The sequence below is a fragment of the Vairimorpha necatrix genome, chromosome 11 (assembly GCF_036630325.1).
Source record: "Vairimorpha necatrix chromosome 11, complete sequence".
NCBI classification, from domain to species: Eukaryota; Fungi; Microsporidia; family Nosematidae; genus Vairimorpha; species Vairimorpha necatrix.
The window spans coordinates 779,119-806,827 of NC_088826.1; the positions used below are offsets into that span (position 1 = coordinate 779,119).

General features: G+C 26.7%; 11 protein-coding genes and 1 non-coding gene across 12 annotated transcripts; 6 read left to right on the forward strand and 6 right to left on the reverse strand.

Moving 5' to 3' along the window:
* Positions 1-3,736: 3,736 nt before the first annotated feature.
* VNE69_11136 (uncharacterized protein) lies at positions 3,737-4,609 on the forward strand (the record flags this gene model as incomplete). Its single annotated transcript, XM_065475046.1, has 1 exon — positions 3,737-4,609. The coding sequence occupies one exon, from the start codon at positions 3,737-3,739 to the stop codon at positions 4,607-4,609; it is 873 nt and encodes a 290-aa protein (XP_065331118.1).
* Positions 4,610-7,456: 2,847 nt separating this feature from the next.
* VNE69_11902 lies at positions 7,457-7,529 on the forward strand. The gene has a single exon. It is a non-coding gene; the product is annotated as a tRNA-Val (tRNA).
* A 126-nt stretch (positions 7,530-7,655) lies between these two features.
* Positions 7,656-8,345, reverse strand: VNE69_11137 (WD40 repeat domain-containing protein; the record flags this gene model as incomplete). The annotated part of the gene is made up of 1 exon (XM_065475047.1): positions 7,656-8,345. The coding sequence occupies one exon, from the start codon at positions 8,343-8,345 to the stop codon at positions 7,656-7,658; it is 690 nt and encodes a 229-aa protein (XP_065331119.1).
* A 1,172-nt stretch (positions 8,346-9,517) lies between these two features.
* Positions 9,518-11,329, forward strand: VNE69_11138 (gamma-glutamyltranspeptidase; the record flags this gene model as incomplete). The annotated part of the gene is made up of 1 exon (XM_065475048.1): positions 9,518-11,329. One exon carries the CDS (start codon positions 9,518-9,520, stop codon positions 11,327-11,329), a length of 1,812 nt encoding a protein of 603 aa, XP_065331120.1.
* A 310-nt stretch (positions 11,330-11,639) lies between these two features.
* Positions 11,640-11,939, forward strand: VNE69_11139 (ribosomal protein eS10; the record flags this gene model as incomplete). Its single annotated transcript, XM_065475049.1, has 1 exon — positions 11,640-11,939. The coding sequence occupies one exon, from the start codon at positions 11,640-11,642 to the stop codon at positions 11,937-11,939; it is 300 nt and encodes a 99-aa protein (XP_065331121.1).
* A 108-nt stretch (positions 11,940-12,047) lies between these two features.
* Positions 12,048-12,467, reverse strand: VNE69_11140 (ribosomal protein eL32; the record flags this gene model as incomplete). The annotated part of the gene is made up of 1 exon (XM_065475050.1): positions 12,048-12,467. One exon carries the CDS (start codon positions 12,465-12,467, stop codon positions 12,048-12,050), a length of 420 nt encoding a protein of 139 aa, XP_065331122.1.
* Positions 12,468-12,893: 426 nt separating this feature from the next.
* VNE69_11141 (uncharacterized protein) lies at positions 12,894-13,760 on the forward strand (the record flags this gene model as incomplete). The annotated part of the gene is made up of 1 exon (XM_065475051.1): positions 12,894-13,760. One exon carries the CDS (start codon positions 12,894-12,896, stop codon positions 13,758-13,760), a length of 867 nt encoding a protein of 288 aa, XP_065331123.1.
* Positions 13,761-13,800: 40 nt separating this feature from the next.
* Positions 13,801-15,093, reverse strand: VNE69_11142 (eukaryotic translation initiation factor 2-alpha kinase 1; the record flags this gene model as incomplete). The annotated part of the gene is made up of 1 exon (XM_065475052.1): positions 13,801-15,093. The coding sequence occupies one exon, from the start codon at positions 15,091-15,093 to the stop codon at positions 13,801-13,803; it is 1,293 nt and encodes a 430-aa protein (XP_065331124.1).
* A 303-nt stretch (positions 15,094-15,396) lies between these two features.
* On the reverse strand, positions 15,397-16,815 carry VNE69_11143 (histone-lysine N-methyltransferase EZH2; the record flags this gene model as incomplete). The annotated part of the gene is made up of 1 exon (XM_065475053.1): positions 15,397-16,815. The coding sequence occupies one exon, from the start codon at positions 16,813-16,815 to the stop codon at positions 15,397-15,399; it is 1,419 nt and encodes a 472-aa protein (XP_065331125.1).
* Positions 16,816-17,122: 307 nt separating this feature from the next.
* VNE69_11144 (polycomb protein EED) lies at positions 17,123-18,022 on the forward strand (the record flags this gene model as incomplete). Its single annotated transcript, XM_065475054.1, has 1 exon — positions 17,123-18,022. The coding sequence occupies one exon, from the start codon at positions 17,123-17,125 to the stop codon at positions 18,020-18,022; it is 900 nt and encodes a 299-aa protein (XP_065331126.1).
* An 8-nt stretch (positions 18,023-18,030) lies between these two features.
* On the reverse strand, positions 18,031-18,480 carry VNE69_11145 (putative chromatin-remodeling complex subunit IES6; the record flags this gene model as incomplete). Its single annotated transcript, XM_065475055.1, has 1 exon — positions 18,031-18,480. The coding sequence occupies one exon, from the start codon at positions 18,478-18,480 to the stop codon at positions 18,031-18,033; it is 450 nt and encodes a 149-aa protein (XP_065331127.1).
* A 189-nt stretch (positions 18,481-18,669) lies between these two features.
* On the reverse strand, positions 18,670-22,827 carry VNE69_11146 (DNA-directed RNA polymerase I subunit RPA190 (RPA1); the record flags this gene model as incomplete). The annotated part of the gene is made up of 1 exon (XM_065475056.1): positions 18,670-22,827. One exon carries the CDS (start codon positions 22,825-22,827, stop codon positions 18,670-18,672), a length of 4,158 nt encoding a protein of 1,385 aa, XP_065331128.1.
* Positions 22,828-27,709: the final 4,882 nt, after the last annotated feature.

The window sequence follows — 27,709 nt, forward strand, 5'->3', positions numbered from 1 at the left end:
GATCATCATGTCGTTAATCATTCTATAGGATTCTTATCAACTGATGGCATACATACAAATAACATTGAAAACGTCTGGTCACAATTAAAATCAGAGATGACAAAAGAACATGGAGTAAAACGGTCTGAAATAGATACTTGGCTAGACGAGTTTATGTTTAGAAAGAAAATGTTGAGAAGACGACATAAACGGCTTTTATCATGGATTTCTTGATCTATTATCTAAGTTATTGAATTAAAACTGCCTTTTTATATGTTTTTTATGTATTTTTTCTAAATTTTTTGTTTATAAGGGGGACCCTTACCTTCTGGCCCGTTACTAAAGATGCACCGACTTTTACAATGATCTCTACAATACTATTCATGAAGAAACATTTACATTTCAAGTTAAAAAAAGACCATAATACCCTAAGAAATATTTTTCTATCTTTTTAATGTTCAATTTTTTAAGCTTATTACACAAAATACAATTAAATCTTTCTGATGTTAACTCAATATAGAAATACTTTTTTTCCGATGAAATAAGTTTTAGATTTATTATACCAACAACTTAAAAATTTAATCTAAATTATATAAGATGTTTCAAATAATCGCTTAAAACAATAATTTATTATGTACGTTTTTATTATCCGTTAAATCGATTCCCCTTTTAAATAAAAAAAAATTCAAATAAACAAAAATAGTGCCATTTCGATGTTTCTAATACAAGAAAAAAATAATTAATTATAAAAACATGATCTAAAACGAAAATCCGTAAATCATGGCCGAATAATTTTCCATGAAAAGCATATGATAGTAGGTATAATCATTTAAGACTTATAAAATATGACTCATTTAAAATTGTAGAATGTTAACATCGTGTTCTAATCTATATGTTTGGTTTATTTAAACTTGATTAAATTGCAGAATTGACCTCAAATTCCTCATTTAAACGCAAATATATATAAAATATGGTTCTTATTCAGTTTAAAGTATAATATGTACTCGAGAAGAACCTATACTTTTAGATCTTTTTGTGTAGGTTTTAATTATATCCCACCTCTTTACGGCTTTGTTAGTTATAATTATAAAAGTCGCATTGTAAATAGTAAATTTGTATCCAAATGTAAATTTAAATGATGTATAGGTTATAATTAATGGCGCATACCACCATTAAAATCTATTTTTAGCATATTAACAATAAACATCATGTTTTTAACGACACGATTATTTTCTGTAAATTTTTAAAAAGTATAATTTATTTATTGATTCAAAAATTGTTTGTATTAAATTATATTTCGATAGATATTGTTTCATTTCAAAGCCAAAAGAAAGACTTATTATTATTTTTATTATATTATTTGTAATTTTTAGCGTTTCCCGTTGTAGTTAATAAATTAATTTCCTGTTTTTATTGTTGAAAAAATTATCAAAAAGAGAAAACGTTAATACTATTTCTATTTATGTAAAATATAGAACTATTTTTAACCAGTTATGAAGTTACACAACATATCCAAATAATGGTTTCCAAAATAAAACTATTATAATTAGTATTAGACTTTATTTATATTCATTGTAGAAAACGTTTGATTCCCTTTTGATACATTACAGAAGGCTACTTCCTAAAAGAAAGAGATTTCATTAAAGAGGAAAGGTCATATCGGAAGTACCAAACAGCAGCGCGGTATCAGTGTGCTGTTATTAAAAGCCTAAAGTTATAAAAACGCCTCTATAATAAAATTTTTTAAATCTAAACTATCATAATAAATCGCGTTAAACAATCTAATTCGATTTTTTCAGTTTTTTGCGCTATTTATATTGAAAATTAAGTACGTAGAAATATAATATTTGTTTATAAAAATTACCAGATGGGAAATCGACAATTTGAAATATAAATTATGTTATGATATTGAATTGCAATGTAAAAAAGCTCAATTGAATAAATCGACCATAAAATTGCATTATCAATAATAACTTGCACGATTTAGTAGTAATTTGATAAGTTTTGTAAGATTGAAATTGCTTATTTTCTAACAATTGTGATAGATACTGCCAAAATACACACTTTATATTTTTTTTCAAACTAATAATTAATGACGCAATATCTCACTTACGCAAAAATGAAATCAAAAAAATATGTTTGAACATAACATGTTCGAGTAATTTAAATAACATCAGAAAGATAATCTATTATGCTTATTATATTGATCATACGTCTAAGTTTCGTTTTTTAACCTGACTGAAGAATTATATGAAGAATAAGTAGGAGAGTATTTTATATAGTATATTTTAAGGATTAAAAAATAATAATGTAGTTTGTTTTATGATTCTTAATTCGCTTAATTTAAAATATCAATTTTTCATGCAAAAAGTCAAAAATTAAATGTTTACGGATTTGTATATTTAAATATAAATAGTTATTAATACAGAGATTATAAATAATATAAAATAATATGGTAAAAAAGAAGATCTAAAATAAACCCCGATAAAACTCGTAATCTACATTTTAATTAAATACAATCTCCTATACAAAATTAGCTATAAACCCCGAAATTGGAAGATATATGTTATATCGCCTATTATCAAACGCTTGATAATTTTATACTATTTATACACAGTTATTTGGATCTTATTTATTCGATCGTCAAAGAGTCTGTCTTATATTATATTTGATCTTTTCCTTAATTAAATTAATAACACAATATCCGACTGTAAATGATTGTATAATTGTTAAGTCATAATTTCGACACTTTCTACTATATTTATTAGAAAGAACTGATAAAACGAGAACATTAAGCATAAATATATGAAAAAGAACTAATATGTTTTTAGAAAATAGATAGATTTGAGGAAGGCTAGTGTCAACAGTATACTTGCTATGGAGGCGATATTAGAAATAGAATTTACAAGGTGCGTAAGTTAATTAAAATAGATAGCCAACAATATAAAAATGCTATGTTTAAACAATATGAGACTAATACAACGAGAAAGAAAAAATGTATGCAATATAAAATTATCAGCAAAAGAAAACCTAATTTGACGAAAGTGTTATTTTTATGAATAACCTGCCGTAAAAGGACTTGATAATAATTTTATATTTTATAAAGTTTTGTTTGTTTAGATTATCAAGTTCCACGTGATTTTTTTAGAATTTTGCAATATTTGAATATAAAAAAAAAACATTTCTTCTTGTCATCATATGTATGAAAGAATTTTATTTTACTAAAACATGAGTGTTTTATTATTAATTATGGTATCATTATGTTTTCTATATAAAAGGTATAATTTAAGGTATAAACTATAATTTGTAAATAAATGTTAGCATTATAGCAAATATTCAATATACTGAATATATATACGTCATATAATTAAATCAGTTTAATAATCGTATAATTAGCTTAATAATGTATCAAAAAGCTAAAATTATAAATAATTTTATCATATATCTTTTAAACACATAAACAAGATACTTTATCATAATATTAAATTTGAAACTTCTACAATTGGATTAAATCTTATGAAAAATAAGATAGTTTATAAAAATATATGGTTTAGTGGAATTAAATCTAAAATTAACCAATTTATAAGCATTTTTAACTAACCTCGTAGAATTATATTGAAAGATTTTGAATTATTAATTTGCAAAATTTTCATTAAAATATAAAATATTGTTGACTCATTATATTAATTCAAAAATATAACTTATTTAATTGTTTTATAGAATGCCCCATATGTTTTTCGCTAATTTTCTTTACTCGATGATTTTAATACTTTCTGCGATATTTTGTTCTGACTATAATTGTACTTTGCAAATTGGTTCAGCTGTTGTTCATAATAGTCCGAATATACAAATATCGGATTTTATGTTTTATAGAACACCAAATGATATTCAAGATTTTGAAGACTTACAACAAAATTTAGATACATTAAAACCAGAAGAATTAGATAGGCTTTATAATGTTATAGACGAACATTTAATAAATAAAAATGATGATCATTATTTGCTCCTAAAAGAGTTAAACAATTCTTTAGATAACTTCGATAAGATTTGTGAAGTAAAACAGAAGCTATTAAACATATCTAAAGAATCGTATGAAAAATTGGAAATTGGTGAAGATGTTTTAGATCAGATTAACTTAAACAGAAGAAAAATTTATGAAAAGTGTTATGCATTAAAACGTAATGGTAAAAAATACACTGAAATAATCAAAAGCTTTATAAATAATTCAAGACTTTCGTCAAATAAGATTGATTTTTATGTATTCATTTTCGATTTTATAGAAGAATTTTTTGATTTTGTATCTGATAATAAACATAAATGTCATGTTAAATTACATTATCATTATTTTATTAATCATTATCAGACATATGAACATTTTATTAGAATGTTTATTAACAATATTCAAATCCCATTAATATTATTTCACACAGAAAAATGTATACTTGGAGAAACAAAAATAGATAAAAAAGATATCGAAGAGATAGTAATTTATATAAGTTATTTAAAATTTAATATTTCGAAATTTTATAATAATGCAGATAAAATTTTAGCGAATATACAAAAAATTTTGAGTTTAACCAAAGAAAGTTTGAAAAAAAGTAATTTAAGTTTTGAACTAATAAATGTATAATAAAAAAAATCTATATACAAAAAAATACACAAACTATATATCAAAAATACTATAAATTTAAATACTTCGACCACACACCAAATAAAACAATTGCGCAAAATTTACTCTAATTTGTAACATAACGCCTGGTAACACATGTGAGTGGATCAATGGCCCAGAACACAATAAATGTTGTTAAAAGAATGTATAGCTATAATATTATGAAAAATTTAAAACAGCGTGAGATATGTATAAAATCTGTCTATAATAAATAATGTTTATATTAAAAATACCTCAAAAACTCATAAAATTTCTGCAAGTAATAAAAAAAAGACAAATTTATATTAATAAAATTTTTTGTAGTGCAAATTACGGCTAAAACATTAGAACTTATGCATAATTTAACAATAAGACAACTCTTAAGTAATTGCATGGTATTGTATTGTTTACATATCACATAGATTATGTACAGGGGATATGATTCTTCCAAACCAAGAAAAAAATTAGATGAAAAGACGCACATGTAGGTATTTTGACAAGAGGCAGGAGTCTTAGAAATAGTTTTGGGATTGCCGAAACAATATAAATTTCAAAGGAATGTAAATTCAACCACTGATCTAAATTGTTAACATTTATACATGGAATATTTTTTGTCGTAATGTTACTATTCATTTATAATAAATTGACAGAAATATTTACTGCTTTTAGGTTTGATATAATTAGTATTCCGCTGTCTTCTTACTTAATCTGTGCTATTTTTATCGGCCGCGAGAAAGACTAAAAGAATCTAATAAATTTTTTTCAAAAAGCAGAATTTTAGGAAAAACAAATACTGTAATATATTTTTTGCCGATATTGGGTTTCCAATTAGGTTTAAAGATGCACAATGCTTAACTAAAATAAAAAATTTCATATAATCATATTGACGGATAAGGTTTGATATGTTGTAAAAAACACAGAATTTAACGAATCTATTTTTCAATCAAAAAATCGAGAATGTGCCTACAATTAAAACGTAACAATAATTTAATAGACCATTTTGATGGGCTATTAGCATATTAAATGCATTTTATATAAATGACCTCAAATCATAATATATATAGTCTCGCGATAGGTTTACTGTATTATGTGGTGTTGATCTCATTGTTACATACTATTCTATTTCTTTCGTTTGTACTTTATTAGTACTGTTTAAAAAAACAGTTTGTTTGAATAATTAATGTCTTTTTATAGATAATCAGTTTTATAACCAAGTTACCGCTGTGAAATATTCTTTCATGTTCTTTAAATTTCTTAAAGTCTTTTACAAAATGGTTGAAATTCACACTCACTCATTTTTAACTACTATTAAATTTCCTTGCAGTGTGAAGGAATAAAAAGGCAGTAGCAGATCAAATCGATAGGTTTCGGCTGGTTCCTTCCGACTAAAACTGTTAGATTCTTACTAACTCCACCTCTTTTCATTAAACTTGCCGCCCAATAAGCTCCGCCGTATCCATTTGACTTTGGTCACAGAAAAAGCGCTAATCATCTTTATCAAATTGCCCAGGAATGATATAACTAGATATTATTCCTGGTCTGAATTGAATTCCCTTTAAGGTGATAGCATCGAACTAACACGGAAGGCCAATATTATCATCTGAAATTAACACGTGCCTTTTAGACGCCAACATGTCACTCTGCGTATTTTTATTGTGCAGACCATTTGCCTCCTACGAATTTAGACCGGCGTATTTCAAAGAATAGTCAAAACAACCTACAAGACCCTGATTTCAGATTATCAATTTAACTCAAACGATCTCACCAGAGTGCTTTGGGCAAAGACTCTAAACCAATGATGCGCTTACGTAATTGGGAAAGATTAAAACCTTCTTAATTTCTGGGCCTTAGGTGTCTCTTTAAATGAGGCAACCTTGCCTGTAGCTGAGCGGGCACTTGTTTCACGAATCGACTTATAAAATTCCAAGGACAAATTTTCTCATTCGTGAAGGCCTATACATCTTCCAATATTAATGTTGCTGCTCGTCGATAATTGAACCAGGGATTTTATGTATAAACACAATATTTCGATCACTAGGCTACGAACTCCATGTGATTATAAACATTGGCTAAGTTCGTCAAATTCAGGAGTTGAATGATTTTTCTTACAAAAAACACAAGACCTAAAGATTGTAATTGGCTACTTCTTCAGATAAATAACATAAGAGTTTATTTTTGCACATATAAAATATTGTCAAATTTGAAATAGCACATCAATATTATTTCATATGTCAATAAAATAGTATTCATCCAAGGCAGATAACCTTCCGCCTAATTTATAGTGGGAGCCATGCGTCCAATCTAGGCATCTTCTATCTTAAGGCTATCTAAAAAAATAAACGTCAAGACATTTTCCACATCCATTTGATTACTCTTTAGATATTCAAAAAAAGAAAGAAGGCGTACTTGACTGCTGACATTTCTCATAGGAATTAGGTCTACCAGAAATTTCCAAACTTTAAAAACATTTTAATTCTAGGAGATTTACTCAGAATACATTGACGAAATTAATAAAAATTTATTCACACTCTTATTTGTTAAAAGTTATAGTGAAATTGTAAGATCAAAAACATTAGGCTATTAAAAAAACCTTATATATGATAAAAAAATACGAGAATGAGGGAAAGATTAAATATTTTAGTTTAAACCAAATAACATTTTCGCTGAACTTTTTAAAAGATAACTAGGTCTAAATAAGAAAAAGATGTCGCTTCAGATTTAGTTATCAGAGATACAAGAAATGATGTTTAAATTCTTATATATAAAGTCAAAGAGCCAAATTATCATTTCATACTAGTTATAATTATTATACATGTTTTGTATTCTCAAGCTCTTGTAGTGTAGTGGTTATCACGCATCCTTTACACGGATGAGGTCTCCGGTTCGAACCCGGACAAGAGCAAATTTTTACTTTTAAAAATAAAAAGTAAAAAAAGGTCATTTAGTTATTTTAAATGTACTAAAAAAACAATCCCATAAATTTATAGTTATAAATTCATAGTTTAAATTTTCTTGTAATTTAATTGTTTTATTTTTTTGTAAGAAGTATTAATTTTTCATTTTCAAGTCCATAACAAAGTCCATTAGTACCAAAATTAATATTACCATATTCAATATTATTAGAAATCTTCTGATATTTTTGAGAATCAAAAATGTGTAAAAATTTTTCACCTATAAAAATTTTATAATTTTCGAAAATTATATTGTTTTTAATTTTTTCATGTTCTAAATCATTATCTCTCATATATTTTATCTTGTTATCCAGTGTCGTGATTAGATTCTCTTTTATACCAAATTCATAATTTAAGATTTTCCCGTCTTGTTGACATATTCGCAATCTTTGATATTTGTCCAAAATATAAAATTTATCATTAAAAATATGTATATCCTTGATAGAACATAACGAACCAAAGATAAATATCAATTTGTCTTCTTCGAGTTTATAAACATCCCCGAAAACATCCAAAATAAAAATATTATTATTGTATTCGACTATTTTACTGACACGCTTTTTTAATTGGCAAATTTTTACTGGATTGTCTTCTATAATCTTATATAAATTTTTAAAATTGTCTACAAAGTATGTCTTGTACAAATATAAAACGTCTTGTTTAAAATTTTTTACTAGAATTAAATCATCAGAAAATATTAATATTTCTCCTTCTTTATACATTATTATTCTTATATCTTCGTTTTTTTCTATAATTTGTTTATTCATATGTGGGCAAGACTAGGTAGAAATAAAAAATTGATTTTTGAGAATATAAAATAGCGAAAAAATAAGAGCAAACAAAATACAGGCAATTAATAAAACCGCTTCTTCTTGTTGACTAGATTCATTTATAAACGGATTAATAACTAAGATATAAAAAATATATAAATAACAAACAGTAGAAATAAACAAAACAAATCTCGAATTTATCATTTTAGGGTAAAAACCCAGTAAATGCAAATTATATTTGTAGGCCAACTAAAAATTATAGAAAAATGGCCAATTGAAAATAATTATCAATTAATACAAATAGATTTAAAAATATAAAGAGGTATTTTTACAAAACACATATAATTTCATTAAATTTTATAAAATAAAAAGCGTATTTATGATTTTTAACTTGATCAGAAAGTTAGAACTAAATTTGTTCTATTTATCTGTGTCTATAAAAATATCTTACCCTCCATTTTTAATATTTTTTTACCCCTTAAAATTAAAAAAAATTACAAAATAAATTTTGTAATTAAAAATTTTATCAACGACTTATAATTTGTTTTTTCATTTGTACATGTAGTAAAATACATTTTGCTTTGTTAGTTATTCACATAATTATGAATCTTCTTTTAAATTCTGACAATATATCATTTAATAAAAATCAAATCGAATTTTTTAAATAATTAGTTCCACCAATTAAAAAAAATGTTTAAAAGATAATTTTCATGACTTATTACTGTATTTGATTACTCAACAAAATACTTGACACATTTTACAAAACTATTGGTTTCTTGTCGTATCTCGCATTTAAAAGATATTATAAATATCTGATTGTAATTTAATAACACAAAAATACTTCAAAAACCTTGAAATATACATTTAAAGCTTGACACAGTGTTAGCTTGTTCAGATATATGTGAAAATTTATTAAATCAAGATTTTTCCAAAAATTGATCTTTTAATATGGAATGTCACTTAAAAATAAATTTTGTTTAAAAGTTTTTTTTAAAATGTCTTATAAATCAATCTAATATATTATCTCATTATTTCTTAAAATGAAATTTTATAATTGAAACTAAAACATATGTTTATATGTTGTCAATAATATTATGTTTGTTTGTGTAACATTGACATTTTTTGTTGATAATTAATTGGATACTAAAACAATATTTTAATCCCATAATATGAATGCTGAAATCAAGTGCAAACCAAATTCCTTAGACTTAAAAGAGAAAATGATATTGTATAAAAACAATATAATTAACATTGTTTTGAATTGTTTTAAAAAAAAATTTCATATAAGAAAATTTGAAATAAAAATAATAGACATGTTAACATTCTGTATTTTGTTTTTACTACAAATAGAACATTCATATGCTCATAACAATGGGATATATCAAAGTTACGCAGTAAGTTCAGAACTTCCTATTGCATCTGAAATTGGTGTAAAAATCATGGAAAGAGGTGGAAATGCAGTGGACGCAGCAATAGGAATTTGTATCGCTATAGGTATCGAAAATGCATTTTCTTCTGGAATTGGAGGCGGTGGCTTTGCTTTAGTCAAAAAAAGAGGCGAAAGCGAGCCGGCTTATATGTTAGATTTTAGAGAAAAATCTGGTGAAAATTTCGTATTATCAGATTATATAAAAAATCCCGAAAAAACTTCTGTGGGCGGCGCTGCTGTCGCCATACCATCAGAAGTTAGAGGATTGAAACATTTACATGATAAAATGGGAAAACTTCCATGGTCAAAATTATTTACAGAATGTATAGAATTGTGTAAAAATTTTAGAGTTAGTAAAGAAATAAAAAAACGAATTGAACGTCATAAAGAATTTATCTTAAAAGATCGTGGTCTTAGTGAAATATATTCTAGAAATGGTGTATTACTATCGGAAGGAGATTACATAGAAAGAAAAAATTATATGAAAACTTTGGAAATAATTAGTAAGGATCCAGAATCATTTTATGTCGGCGATCTTTCAAAGCACATGATAAAATCTATAAATTCTAATGGTGGAAATGTAACTGAAAGAGACTTTGAGAATGTTCAACCTGTCGAGAGAAAAGTAATTACAGAAAAATATAAAGATTACAATGTTTATACTACTTCTTTACCTTCGTCTGGTGCGCTCGTTATCAAAGCTTTAAAACTTTTAGAAAGGTATGATCTTGTCGAAATATACAAAACAAGTAAAAAAAATAATAAAGCACGTCACATACATTTACTGGTAGAAATATTGAAATTTGTCATGTCTCAACGAGGAATAATGGGAGATCCAAAATATTTACCAGCGTTTAATACGGTAACGGAAGATTTATTTGGTAAAACTAATCTCGATATCATTTTTAAAAAATTGAATACAGAAAAAACACTTAAATTTGAAGAATACAATGTTAACGAATTTAATGTAGTAGACCACGGGACGACACATATAAATGTGGTAGATAAAGACGGCCTTGCTGTTGCATTAACGAGCACAATCAATTTAGAATGGGGTGCAAAGTTCATGGATCCGATAACGGGAATAATTTTCAATAATCAAATAGACGACTTTTATTTTCCAAAATCGTTCGATGAAAATTCGAGAGTTGCGAATATTGCAGGCCCAAACAAAATTCCTTTAAGCTCCATTGCTCCAGTTATATTAGAGAATAAAGAAGAAATGATTCTATTAGGCGCAGCTGGTGGAATAAGAATTCCGACCTCTATTATTGAAGTGTTGTTCTGGTTATCATTGGACTTTGATCTAAAACAAGCTATTGATAAGCCTCGATTGCATCATCAATTAGATCCAAATGTTCTTTATGTAGAATGGTCTGAAGATGCTAAAGTTCAAGAATATCTTAGAAGTTTAGGCCATAAAGTTGAAACTTCAAACACGAATTCGATTTTCACTTCTGTCCAAGGAATAAAAATTGATTATAAAAACAATAAAAAAAGAATCCATGCAGTTTCAGATAAGCGTAAAGGTGGAATGACTGCGGGGAAATAATAATAAAATATTAAGACAAACATTCAAAAAATTTTAAAATTAGCTGTTTAAAATTTTTTAATTTCTAAATAAGAATTTTTTAGTTAAAAATTAGCTGCTTGTTATTTTAAAATTTAAATATAAATTTTTTTTTGCAAATTTAATATTAAAAAACAGACTTTTATCCATTTTAAAATAACGGCTTTTTTTCTTGCAAAAGTTTAACAAAAAATAATTAAACACAAATAAAAACTAAAAAAACAGTTTTTAAATTTTTTAAAATAGCTGCTTGTTATTTTATGAAATTTCTTTGTTTTTTTAGACCCCAAAAATGTCCTTAACAAACAGCCAAAAAGTCGCAGTGATGAAACATTTTAAAAATAAGGGAAGTCTTTTGGTATATGATAGAAAATTAGAAAAAAATGAAATTTTAGATATTAATAATAAAAAATTGAGAAGCTACATTCAATCTCTTAAGGACCAAGGATATATTGAAGAACATTATGTTTGGCAACAATTGTACTGTTTTGCTACCGAATCTGGAATGAAATATTTTAATGACCAGTTAGAAATCCCTGATGTAATTGAGGAAGGAATAAGAATGGAGGCTGTACAACAGAAAGAAGAATAAATTAACTTATTTTTAAAAAAAAAAATTTATTGCATGTGTCAAAACTTTTGTTTTATTATGCACTTAGCTACTTAAACTTAAAAAAAACATTTTTTTAATAAAATTAATTTATTCAGGAATGGCTTCTACCAATCTGGCCTTTTCATTTGTTACGTGAATTCCTAGTTCCTTGGCCCTGTTAACAATCGCAATTCTTTTTTTAGCTCCTACAGAGTGAGCAATTTCAGCGCAATAAGTTCTGTTTAAGCAAATAAGTGGCTCAAGATCATCGGCATTATGGATGATGAATTTTCTTAATCCATTAGGTAGCAAATATCTTACCACGTCTGGCTTCTTATACCCGATCTTGGGCATTTTTCTCTGCCCGTGTAAGCCTTTTCTGACATTGGAGTCAATTCCTCTTGGTTTTCTCCAGGATGGTTTAACTCTATTGTATCTGTCTGAATGGTGTCTTACAAACTTAATCTTTTTTCTGAATTCTTCTTTGATAGCAATCAAAGGATTTGGTGCTGTAAACTGTTCTTCCATTTTGGGGCAAAATATTTTGAAAAAAATAAATTTCAAGCAAAACAAAGAATAAAAGTTAAGTAGATAATTGAAAATTAAAACATCTTAAAAAATTTTTATCTTAAAAGTAAAACATTAAAAATGTCATTTGGACTATAAACTCAATGAATAACAACCCAAGTTTTCTAATAACAGTTTTACGTACAATATTTTATGTTTTCAGATGAACTAGATTATATGATATTTATGCGCATGGTGTAAATTATTGAATTTGTTGGTATTTTACAAACAAATATTTTAAAAGAACGTTCCATGATCGTTTTCCAAAAAAAAAATATTTAAGGAAACGAAAGTTGCATAATTATGTTATATTGGGTTGTTGTATTCTTAGCAATGTTAGACTTTTCTATGGCTTATAAAAAGGAAAAATACCGGTGTGTTAAGAGAATGCCAAAATGCATTCCCATAGAATGTAGTGATTCAAGATCTTCTTCATCGTCCGATGAATCTCATTATGAAAAGAGAGTTCATCCTAAACATAGACCAGACACAGAACAATATCTACAATTAGTACAAGGTATAATATTGCAAACAAACTTGACTATAGAAAAATATGCTAGATGGTTTGCCGAGGAAATAAGACAAAGATTAATAGCAGGAGTTGGCAAAGCTAACAAACATACACTTGAAAGAATAAAATGTGACACACATGAATTAGAAAAGAGAATTATTAAAATTATCTGCCACTACAATGAAGAAATTGAAAGAGAATTATTAGAACTAGTTACAAATACCAATGCAGATCTTCAAGATTCAATTATTGAATTAGAGACTACTTCTACCGCAGGGTTGATCGCTTCTTTGACTGCCGCCGCTACATTAACTGTGGTAGCACCTATTCAACTTGTTATAGATGTCACTATTGGAAATCCAATAGTTAATACGTTTGTCCTAAATTTGATTACGGATTTGGAAAGATTATTCAGACGTGTTACTGCACAAGAAATAGCAGCTGCTAATAAAATAATAGAAGACAAACTTCATAATCAACTTAGAGATATAGAAAAATTATTATGTGATTTCGAAAGAAGAATTGAAAATTATTTCAAGGAATTGGGAATAGAAACTGCTTCTTTAGTAACTTTAATAATTAATAATTCTACTAGAAAATTCATTTCTCATATTGAAGATCTTATTAAGAAACTTGGTAATAATGTGATCTGCATTTTACAAGGTAATAGAAATGAATATAAAAAAACCGTGATAGTAAAACCAACATTCCATCGTGAAGATAGTTACGAGTGTATACAATAAATGTCTAAAGCTTAATTAATTTATTTACATCTTAAATATTCTAAATTACATCTAAAATTTTATATGTTGCAGTTAAGATAGTCTTTACGCTTATATTTTTATCTTTTAAGATGCTTTCTATCAGTTCTGATTCCTCTGGAAATTCTGTTCTGATGAAATCCGGGACTTCATATGTTTCTTTTAGAGTTCTAATTACGTTGACCATCTCCGCGTGTGTCTTGAATGGAAATAATAATTCAATCAAGATTGGTACAAGGGCTTTGCAGTCGAGTACCTTGTTATTATTTTGGTGTTCGCATTCTATTTTTTCCGTATCATCATAGTAAAAATAATCTGAATTCCCATATAGTTTGTTATTATATTCTTTATGTTTTTTGCAAATTGTTTTCGATCCAAAATCTCCTATTTTAGGAATGTATCCATCATTCCCATCTAAGAAGATATTACTAGATTTCAAATCATTATGAGAAATGCCCAACGAGTGCAGGAATAATAAACCAAGTAAAATACATCTAAATATTCTCATCGAAAAAGCTCGCGATATTTTGTCATTTTTAATGCTCTCATTATAAAATGATATTGGTATTTCGACTTTAGTGTCAAGTAATCCTTCGTAGGTTATGTTCATGTTCTTATAATTTTTAGTATCTTTATTAAAAATTATTTTATTTCTGACATCTAAAAAATCTCTCAAGCTAAACGAGCATATTTTAGTTTTCAAATACAAGAAATATTCATCATTTGCCGATTTGATTCTTTTGACTTTTAAGTTTCCTTCAAGTTGTTTTTTTATTCCCCAGTTTCTCGTTCTTTTGATATTTAAATGTCTTTGCGATATAAAATGATTACTAACAATTCTTGTTTCCTCTGTATTTAGACATTTAATATCCATTTTACTAAATTTTTTATCTTCTTTGTCTATTAATTTAATATTTTCAATACATTGAATATCGGGCGAACTAAATTGTTCATATTTCTTATCTTTATTTTCCAAATTATTTACTGTCAATTGTTCATAAAAATCAATATTCTGTCTGTTTGTTTCCCACTTTTTTTCAATATCCAATTTTTCTTTATTAAGTTTTATTGGTCTCTTAGATATCATCAGCGGAGAATAGTAGAGGATATTAGGATGAGATGTATTAAACGGAAGCAGTTCATTGATAAAATTATTTGGATTTTTAAGATTTATATGCACTTCTTTGAGTGCGAAGTTTTCATTTGTTAATTTATCCTGTACATTGTAAACAGTCCCATATGATCCTTTTCCCAGTAAAGATTTGACATGAAATCTTTTGAAATATTTCTCATGTTCTTTGTTCAACACTAACATAAGGATAAAAAATAATTTATTCTTTTTATAGCAAATAATTAAAACAAATATTTAGAGACATTCTTAAAAATCTGATAAATTACAAAAAGTTAACGAATATTTTAAAAATGTCAAGAAAATTTTTAAATAGTTTAAAAAGGAAAGAAATAACAAAAATAAGGATGAAATAAGTCTAAAATTAATAATTAATTTTAAATAAATTTTAACTGAATAAAATAAAAATAAATTAAAAACGGTCACTGGTCATGAAAGGTTTTTATTTCGTGTCATTTTTGAAGTCTTTGACGATCAACAAATTATATTTTAATCTACTAAATTAAATTTGACTTTCGCTTCCTCCGTGTAATTGTAATTAAAAAATAATTCCTCGCCAATTTTTATATCACGAAGGGCGAAAAAACATAATCGTATTTTTCTATCTATTTCTACCTTTTTTATATATGTGTTGGGTTTGTTAGAATGATTTATAAATCTAGAATTATTTCCTATATTATTAGCATCTATACAATGTTTACTACTATACTCAAATATATAAGATTTCTTGTTTGCATCATAAAAATTGCCTCTTCTGTCTCCTTCACTGACAGAAATTATCTCGCCTATGTATTCAATTACAAAATCACCTTTCTTAATAGTTTCATTAGCAAAGCATCCAAGTCCGGCCTTGGGACTTTCATAAATGAAAGTGGATTTGGCTTTGAGCGCCAAGCCTTGACTTTTTACTTCGGAACTACAGCAGCCTTTATATTTACAATAATCTCCACATGGCCTACCTAATATTTTACATTTACAAAGATGATTACAAGTTCTTTTACATTTACAACCTACAAAATTAAAATCACTTCTAGTGCACAGGCATCTTGTGTCGCATCCTGTGCCATTCATAAAACAAACACAATCTTTGTTGTTATAGCAACGTCCCTTATGAAAACATATAGAAGGAATATCTAATATTTCGAAAAAATGACTATATTGACTTTGTAAAATCTTTTTAGTGCGAATTTGTCCTGCTTTTAGATCTTTACAGGATATAAACTTGTTGTATTTTATAAATATATTATATGACGTCATACATTTGTCGTTATTGAACATTTTTAACATTTTTTTTATTTCTTGAATTTTACACTTCAGAAAATTATGATCAGTGTGTTTTAAAACAGGAAATTGTAAAGAATTACAATAGCACAACATTTTTTCCTTGGTATTGTAACATGTCTCAGTATAAAGAGGATGTATTTTACAACCAAAAAATTTACAAATACTGCAAAAATTTTTACAAAGATCTAGAAAAAAGCCTTGACTGGGTTCTGGAAATTTAATATTGCACAATTTGTCCAATTGTGACGTTTTAACTTTAAGAAAGTCTGCTATTTTGTTTGTATCATTGTTTTTTAATAATTTATAAAATATTTCGTTATATTGGTTATGTGGCTGATCAAATATCGTGGTTTCTTCGTAATGTTGAATGTCTAAGACGGGCATATCTTTGACGTATGGAGTATATTCCAGCACATTCTTGTCGGAAGTATGTAAATTTACATGTGATAAATAATAATGTCTACTTTTGGAAGAAGATGGTAAATATGGAATTATTCCATTGACTGTCCTTAAATTTATGTCATCTTCATATATTTTTGTGACGAGTTTTGATTTATTTTCTTCTATTGATTTTTTACATTCGTCGTTATATTCTCTAACGGCTTTCTTTAATTCATAGATCATGTGGAGGGGAGTTAAAATATGTATACTGGTGTTAAGATTAAACATTACACATGTCAATTATAATCATCAATACTTTTGTAAAGTTGTTTAATTCACAAATATCTAAGGGAGTTCAGAATATTAACCGTTATTAATATTTTTTTACAATTTTTTCTAAATTTTCAAATTTAGAAAAAATACATTATTGCCTACCAAATATTTTTTAAGATTAAAATCTATCCAAGAAAAATTGATAAAAAATAAAGTTTTTTAACCGACAAAGCACTTTAATAAATTTTCTGATTAAAATATGAAATTCATACCCCCGATGACTAACAAATTGTATATTTCCGAATGTAATTTAAAAGTCATACGTTCTCATCCCACAAAAAATATTTTAGTTGCTTTGGGCCAACGTACAATTGTAATTCTACAAATGATAAATAATAACTTAGTTATAAAAATGCGCTTTGTAGATGAAAACGAGAAAGAATTTTATTCTTGTCTAGATTTTTTGGACTATAATGATAAATTTTATGTTGTTTTTGGTGGTAAATGTGGTATTATAAAAATTTTAGATCTCACCATTGGGAAATTTTATGGTTTTATTGATGCACACGAAGAAATCACAGACATTAAAGTCATGGGAACATTAATAGCGTCCTGTGGTACTGACTTATCAATAAAAATCTGGGATTTTAATACATTCAAATGTATAAACACTTTTACAGGACACGACGAAGTTGTTCTTAAACTTGATTTGAAAGATGACCTTTTAGTTAGTGCAGGCATGGATCAGAAGATCCTAATTTGGGACATTAAAAAGAGTCCCAGCTATGAACCTATGTTCATTATTGAAAATTTACACAAAGAACTGATACTAAAAACTTTTTTTTATGGTACTTTAATTATTGCATTGACTAAAGACAATATGATAACTATTTGCAGGATTAACGACACAGGAAAAGAAAGTTCTAATAGAAATTTTTTATTGATTAAAACATTGCACTATGCGGATATTGTTGATATAGATATAATGGAACATTCTTTAATATGCTTCAGTCAAAGTATTGGACTGTTTATGATAGATTTATTGTCAATATTAGACACCGTCAAAGTAAAACATATCGAAAAATCATCAGATTTGGGACTGTGTGTCACATCAAACAAAAAAAATATATTTGTTTTATATGAAGATAATTTAATAGAGGCATTTCAAATTAATTAATAAATTTTTTATTTGTTATTAATAAATGGATTGAAATTTTTACACATGTCTTTAGTTTCATAAATAAAATTTATACCTTCGCTTGTCAATGTTTTAAAATGTTTGTACACAGATGAATCGAAATATGGTAGTCTTGTATATGGGCATATAAACATAGCAGGGAGACCAGTAATAACGCACAATTTTTTCTTGGGTCTGACTGAAAATCTACTGGCTATTTCTGTATATTTAAGACTAAAAATATCTAAAGATTTTGCAAATGTTTTCATATTTTTATTTTTGTAGTTTTTTTGTTTATAGGTGGCGTATTTCTTGACATTTATTGTGTCATAATGTTTAATACCATCAAAATTGTTTTGTGTTTTGTTTTCTACTATTTCTGAACTTGTACTAGACGAATCGACTATTGATTTGTTACGTCTTCTAGTTTGCACTTTCTTATTGATTTTGTTGACCATTTGGGGCTAAATTTTATTTTTTTTTTCAAAAGTTTAAATTAATTGTACAATATTTAGAATCGAACGAACAATCGTTTAGAACATTAAGGATGAAAATTTTGATGTTTTTTGTTTAAGAATTAGCTTTTTATGACATTACATAATTTTTTTTGCTTTTTTTTGAATAATATTAAATTGCTTTTTATTTTTCTAGACTGTATAGGCATTCATATCATAAAGTAGATCAAATATACTTGTTCCAACTTTCACTGGTGTACCAACTGTAAGTGACGCAGAAGGATTGTCTAAATTATCTGTCATATGAAATTCCGAAGCTTTTTTAAGATTTGCAAAACAAGACTCAAAACTCATTTTTTGTAATGGACTGTCACAGACTCCCAACCCAATTCTATTAAAGGCCAAATACTCCCCAGTTCTGGTCATGTAATCGGCTACTAACATCAAATGACGAATATCTATTTCAATGCCGTAGACGTCGAACACTGTTATAATTTCATTTATAATTGCTTCTCTGGCTGCTTCTATACCAAATGTATTACAAATCGAATAAATGTCATTACTAGAAGATTTGTAAATATCAAAATATTCTAGTGGATCAATAACCCCATTTTCCGTTTTAATTAAAGAAAGCAAGCTTAAAAAATTTGATCCTTCTATAAAAATATTTTCTTTAGACACAGTTGCCTTTAAAATGTCTTTGTGTTCTTTCACAAGTATTTTTGGGAAAATTGATTCTATGATTGGCAAAAGTAAAAAATTAAAATCGGCTGGATAATACGAAACGAACTCGTAACATTTAGATGACACTTTCTTGAAATTTATAGTTTTAAAAACGGGCTCAGTATTATCATTTTCTTCTTCAGCTTGTTCTCCCTCGCCTTGTTCTTCTTCATTTTCCTCGTTAATTTCATTTTCTACTTTTTCTTCTTCTAATACTAAATTTTCAGTTACTATTTTCTCAGTTTCCTTGTCGTCGTCGTGTTCTGAATCTTCGTCTTCATCAGAATCAGTTTCCTTCGTTGGTGCTGCCTCTTGGTTTTCTTTTATTGATGTCTCTCTTGTAGTAATTTCTGATATGTTTATTCCTCCCGACAATTTACTTAACTTTCTGATTTTCTTACCTAATTCGAAAAGAAATAGTGAGTCTAAAACTGGCACCGCGTATTTTTCATGTTTGAGAATACTAATGTTGATTCGTATTTCTTTCATAAATGTACCTTGTTTAGTTATTAGCTTCTCAGTCACTGTTACTTCATTGATACATTCATCTAAAGTAATCCGCTGCAAAGCATCAATAGCTTCCTGTGGTACTTCTTTTATGATAGGAACAGATATAAGTGGCGTTTGTATCTTTTTCGAAGCAACCATGACGATTTCTCGTAATCTAGGAATACCCAATGTTACGTTCTTTGCACCTACCCCAGCCAAGTGGAAAGTGTTTAGTGTCATCTGTGTAGAGGGTTCTCCTATAGATTGACCAGCAATAACACCAACTGCTTCACCAGGATCAACAAGAGAATCAACATAATCTTCCTTACAAATACTTTTAATTTCTTCTTCCTCATTATAAATTAGATCTCTCCATTCTTTATTTGTAAAATTTAGCGACTTGAAAAAATTTTCCATATTTTTATTTGTAAAATTTTTTCTATTTTTTTTCAAAAAATCAATTTGCTTTAGATATGAAGATTTTGTACAATCTAGGCCATCTTCACCATAAACATATTGAACAATTTTACTGCCCATTCTTACTGATAGATCATATTCTACTTTTAATCCTTCTAAATGCTTTATTAAACATCTTTGTAAATAACCAGATCTTGATGTTTTCACAGCAGTGTCTATCAAACCTTCTCTACCCGCCATACAATGGAAAAAGAATTCAGGAGGATTTACACCTGTCAAAAATCTCTGAAAAACATAACCGCCTGCATTAGGCGAAGATTCAAATTTAGTGAAACATGGCAAAGTTTTTCCGCTGATCATGTGCGCGACTCTTTTTCCTTCTAATTCTTGTTGACCTAATGATCCAGAAATCTGGCTTAGATTGACCATCGATCCTTTGGCTCCCGTTATAATAATAAGTCCCATATTATTAAGTGGAAACTTCTTTAATTGTCCTTCTGGTACACTAGTCTCCACAATACTTGTGGTTACTTTATTCATTTCTTCCCTAATAATAGAATCTAATTGTGCAGTTTTAGTAGAATTAATATAATAATCAGCATTTTCATTAATAAACTTTTTCTGTTTTATTTTTGCAGATTCACATCCTTCTTTGATTATATCATTCCTAATCTTATCAGCTTCTACGTCTAATAATAAATCATCTATTCTGACAGTAAACCCAAAGATAAATAAATAACGGTTAACGATTCGGCCAAAATAGGTAAGAAGATCATTGGCAATATCAAACCCATGTAATTGTCCACATGCATGTACTAAAGAGAATTGTGTTGGCCCTATGACATTTTTATCTAAAATTCCAGTGACCATTTCGCCATCTAAAAAATTTGCAAAAGCTTCTTCTTCGTGGCCTACCCAAGTCCTTTGTCCAATCTTTCCTTTATTAGATAAATTGACATTTAATTTGAGATTCTTTAACAATCCTGAAACTATTTGCTTTCCTGAATACAATCTAACTGGTTTTGTAATACAAGGATTATCTAATATAAGTCTTCTGTCGGGTAGAGCTGTTTGTAATAAATCAATATAATGTTCTCTAGTATAAAATGAATCTTTTAAGGTAAGAATAGACGCTCCTACAATATGATCTTGTGTTAATCCTCTAATCGGTTCTCCATTCGTAGGTACTAAATACATTTTATCATTGAGAACCAAATCTTCAGCTTCGGCAGTCGCGACATAACTTTGAGGAAAATGAACATTCATTTCATCTCCGTCGAAATCCGCATTATACGGTTTACAATTAACATAATGCATTCTAAGTGTCTTTTCTCCTTCTAATACTTTGACTTTGTGGCCCATTATACTTTGTTTATGAAGTGTCGGCTGTCTATTTATTAATACAACATCACCTGTAGATAAATGTCTCCATACTACTTTATTGCCGCTAAGTAATTGATTTGCTAGAATTACACGTTTATCATAACCAATATGTTCAAGACTTTGTAAATTTTTACCAACTTGTATAGCATTTGCGCCAGGATATTCTTTGCCGTTTATTACTGATTTTCTTAGTCTATCATAATTATTTGAATTAACTTTTTCAGGAAATGTTAATTTTTGCGCAAAAATTTTTGGTATTCCCATTTCTCTAGTATGCAAATTTGGATCTGGTGAAATAACAGACCTAGCTGCAAAATTTACTCTTTTTCCCATTATATTTCTTCTAAATAATCCTTCTTTTTTCTCTAAAATTTGTTTGTGACCTGCCGCGTTATCATTTCTACCATATGACGATTTTGAACTATCAAAATATACCAAAACAGCAGCTTGTAATTCGGGCCAAAAATCGGAATTAGTTTCTAATTCTAGATTGATTTTTAATATTCTTATATAATGAAGATTTTGTGGATTTTCATAAGCTTTCCCATTATAATAAGAAACTGGTCTAAATTTTACAGGAGGTACTGAAATATTATAAATAAAAAACATTTTATAGTCTAAACTTGAAAACATTCCCTCCATTATATTTTTTTCATTTTTAAATGTTTTTTGAAATATTTCTATAATTTCTTCAATTGTAAAAATTTTTTGACTATTATTTTCTTGTACACGACTAATTTTCAGATTTTTATTAAAAGTTACTTTTTGGTTTTTATTTTTACATTTGACACATTTCATTCTCATAATTGCACTTTTCAAAATTTTATTAGCATAGTCTTGGTGGTGGTAATTTGATGATATTGTTTTTGTATTTTTAGTATCTAGTAAAATATCTGCTATTTTTTTACAAAGTTGTGTCTCGTCTTTATAACTATCAAGATATTCTAAATTATCAATACTTAATCCTTTTTTCAGTAAATTGAGTTTTAAATAGTGAATTAATCTTTGATTATTCGTTATTTTTAATAAACCACATTTATGACATACACTTCTTAATAAAGCGTACATAGTATTAAATAACAGAGGATTAAAAACAGGACTACGTAATTTTATATAGCCAAAATGACCAGGACAACTCAAATATGAGAGATTACAAGTTTTACATAAAAATTCGTTATTATGGGGACCCATTCTTGGATCAGATAGACCATCTGGGAATGGATGCCCAAAGGCGTCCAGACTTAATGGCTGTATTATTTCCATGACACTCATCTTTACTATTTCTTCGTCTTTATAGAATGTAAAGGATATTTTGTCTGGGATATAACTCGTGAACATTAAAGGGGTCAAAAATATTAATTTTTTAACGGCTAAATAAGAAAATAACGGACAAAAAACAAATTTATTAAAATATGAAAAATATTACAGATGGACAAAAATCGATCTAGATTAACTGATATATTTCGATATCTATTTACAATATTATATTAAGATTAATAACTATACATCAATCTTGAGATCATTTGATAGAATAAATCATAAAAATAATAACAAACACTAAGAAGGCATACGTCCCTCCTAATATTCCTATGAGCCCCGTGGCTGATAATAATGTTAATTTTAAGAAGTTAAACATGTCTTCTTCCCTTTCCTCTTCTTGTTCTTCGTGTTTATTGGTGATTTCTCTTCTTTCAATAGACATTAAAATTCTATACAAAATACAAAAGATGATTATTTTCATATGGGCGAAATAAAATTGTTGTCTTAAACAAATATCAATATCAGTAAAATTAAAAACGGTAAATTAAATAAAAAACGTATTTTTTAATAATTCTTTGTTTTGTTTATTTTCACGTCTTTGTTGTGTGATGTGACACAATGAGATATCGAGTTAAATTAGTTTTTCAGTGCATTAAAATATGACTTTATTTTAATTTATGGGGTTTAATGATATTGAAAACAATATAATATGTAGCCATAATATCATAAACGCAAGTATTTAATAGAAAAAATGTTTGGAATAAAACTACATGATTCAATTAAAACTGATTTAAGATGTAAAGGAACCAAGTATTTTTTTTGTTTTAATCGGAACTCCTAATAAGAAAAGCTAGACCATCAAAAAAATAGTTTGAATTTTAAAATAACAACTTGGATGCAAAGTGAGATTTAAATATGAATGATATAGTTTATACAAGTCATACTGCTTTCAACAAGTAATTATAAGAAAAATGGTTAAAAAAAGATTTTTTATTTAAGAGATAAAAAATTTGATAAAATATATTGTAAGGAATATAAAACTTGACACAAGTGTGAAAACTATGCCAAGTGACGCAGTTTTATAGATTTCATCTGATAATTCTTTACTGTTCTTAAATTTTTTATATTTATTATATGCTCTAATTCCCAAAGCACTCATAAGCGAGAAGTAAATACATACACAAATAATGTATATATAATTAATAATATTACTAAAGAAGAAATTATCTACTTCTTGTACATCTTTCATTTCTAAATTGGGGCTAAAATATTTAATTAATAACTGTATAAACCGATTTAGTATTACAAATGTAATGTATTATGATGAGAATTATGTATATTTTAAATGTTACATATTAGTCATTTAAAATAACAGGTGTTATATATAAAATTAATTTATGTTTTACATCTAATAAATTAATTTATTTAGAGAATATTCTCAAAGTAATAATCAGGAAAATATAAACCTGATGAATTCGATTGTAATTTAAGTCTTAGTTAATTTTTATATTTACTATGTCAGAAAGAAATTTATAAGATGCACTTTCAATTTATCCTTGGTTTGAAGACCAATTAATACATTTGGGTTTAAAATAAATTCCTAAAATTTGATTAAAAATATGAATAGATCATAAAAGATGTGTTAAATACAAAATGAGATGTTTGAAGCTTAAAAATGTCAGAATATAGATGTTTATTAAAGTCCTCATTATAATAGCTAAGAAAATTACGTCTAATGCAAGTAATATTTAATGTTGTAAGATATTTAGACTGGAAACTCGGATCGGTTTTATCCGAGATTATCTAATCATATGTAAAAATGATTTTATTCCCGTCTTATAACCTATTTTTAAGAATCATACTTTATTGATTACTATATACTGTTATATTTTTTGCCGAAAACTTTTATACATAATTTTACACATATAAAATAACGACAAACTCATTTTATAATATCAGTTGCAAAAATTGTAAAGATATTTATAATCACTTAAACGTTGTAATTAAAATCAAGTTATTGAATATATATATTACGGCGAGACTAAAGTTCACAACATATAAAATTAATGTCATACATTTAAAGACGTGTTTTTTCAGAAAAGATGTTAGCCATCGTTGTAACTTTCAATAAAAAAATAATATTTTTTAGATTGATATTGCAAAAAAATATTTATAATAACTAAGAAAATATTTATATAACGTCTGAACATTCTCAGTAATTAACTTGATACATTACTTACATTGATGTTGTTATTTGACATAAATAAAAATTTAGACGTTAATAAAGCACAATACCTGTTTACAAGCGAAAATTTCAATGGTATCTTATATTTTTGAAACGATCTTATTAATAGTATGTATTGAAATCAAGCTTCATATTATATAGAAAAAACATTTAAAAATTATTCGTACGAAAAAAAAAATTTAAGGCAACATAAAAGATTAAAAATCCTTTTCAAAGCCTAGACCAGGCAAAAGAGACATCTTTTAAACTATTCTCTGTAATGTCTTAAATTAATTTAATATTTCTATGAGTATGACTACATAAAAAATATATAGCAAAAAAGAAATGCCTAAAAACGATATTTTGTTTTGATTCGTTTTTGTATAAGATTTTATAATATCAAAAAAGCCACACCGGTTGCATAAAGTTTGTTACAAGTAATTTTTATTTTTTATATCAAATCTACTACACGCCTATAATGCACCACAATACGTATGACAGCTTATTTAAATAATATTTAAACCATTTAGACCTCTATTTGATCAGATACTTAGCACCTATCGTTGTTTTTGTGATAAAAGGCAAAATATCATCTAGCGTAGATATTATGACAAATTATTAATCTCGCAGTTATAGATTAAACATAAAACAAATTTCTTACATAATATATAATATTTTTTTTACATTCTGTAAGTTTATCGATCAATATGATTGCCATTTTAACAAACGTAATTCATATCTTAAACAACGCTATCTTATATTATATTTTATTGCTTCAGTCGTAATTCTGCTGTCATAACTTTCCACTTCGTATTTTTTGCAAATACTAAGGATTGAATAGTCCTCTTGTAACCTACATTTTTCTTGATGATATTTCAACAACAACATAAATGCTTTTTCTTATCTCGTTAAACTCATATATAATTATGCAATCATTCTATCGTACTTTGTTCACATATGGTAAACTGCTTTCTTATAGTTGATAAAACAAACACGATGAGATTTATTTAGATATGGTTTTTTTTGTAGTGAACAGTGCGTTACCTCGTTTTTTCATAGACAGAAAAAGGCAATATTTAAGCTATTAAATGCTTACTAAATAAGAAAATTTTAGGCATAAAAAGCAATATAAATAATACGAAACAATTAGTTCAAAATTTACTTTTTTTTAATGTATGATTATTGTCGTGTAATACAAAAAAAAAATTAATAACTAAAATAGATTCATACAAAAATAAATTTATACGGAATTTTCAAAACAAAAATCCGCTAAGGTCGTTTCAGAAAACAACTTGTATGAATAGAGATTATGTCAATGGCTGAAAAAGTGTAATAAAACATAAGGGCTTGTGTTCGCACGAATAGTATTATAGATGCGCAAATGTTGCAGTATTACCTTATACCATTAGCATAGAAACAATATGAAAGTACTTGAGAATAAATGGTTGAGTTTGAAAGTCACAAATTGGCAATCCGACAACTTGTTTCCCGTATAAACATTATCTGATGCCTTTTACAGTTATATCTTACGAAATAATCTCCCTATAGACAAAAATTCTTTTTTACGGTGATGTTGTATTACGTATATTTTTCATAATAAATGTTTAGACGTTCTGTATAAGGTAATACTGAATAAACATAGATTAGATCAACGGCTTATTTAAAATATACTTATTGATGTATATGCAATACTATAAAAGAATATATTTGAAGTTATGTCACAATTTTTGCTAGTAAGTATAGGGTTAACAATATTAATTAAAACCAAATTTTTTAAATAGCGGATAGAAGAAGTCAAAATTGTAAAAACAAATTTAAAGTCAAGTTAATTACAATAAGTCGGTTTATTTGCTATATTCCTGTTCCCAATGATTTTTTCCCATATATATAAGTAATGCATATAAATATTAAAATTAAGCAAACAAAGACATAAAGTACAATAGCAAATATATTTTGTGGTGAAAAGACGATTTTGGTTAATTCCTTTTGACATGCAACTATCGCGAGCGTAATTAGAAATGTAAGATTCATATGGGTAAAATGTTGAAATTTATATACCCAGTTATTAATTAGCCATTTTAATTTATCTACTAGTAATGTAGAAATAATAGCAAGATGGCCAATATTTGTTCAGAATTTTTCCTTTAAAAAAGAACTTGTTCTGATTCCGATAAATAATTAAGATAAAATTAATTTATCATTAAAATGGAGAATCTTATGCCGCTCACAATTGTAAAACATATAATAAAGATTTTATAACAATGATAAGAACGTATGTGAAAAAATGAATTGAGCTGCCGATCACAAGCAGTAAATTTGCATATAGATATATATATATAGCAAAAGTTTCGATTTGTGAGCGGACAAAAAAAAACAAGTGCTAAAAGTCTATCATTATATGTAGTAAAAAAAGCTAGAATTAAACAATTAAAGAAATAAATATTTTTAAAAATATATTGACGACGATTAATTAAAATCCCTGATAAAATTTAATAATACACCGAAAAAATTCATATAAATCAACCATAATAACATCTAACGAAAACAATTAAGAGGAAACATTAAGAAATGTAGAAGAAATTTACTAAATATGAATATATGTATAATTTATTAGAATATAAAAACAACATTGATATTATCTTTTTTTATGCTCAAATTTTAAAAAAGAAAATCAATTGTAAGATATTAAATATTTAAAGTTCATAAAAATAGGACATTTTCATTTATCTAAATCAA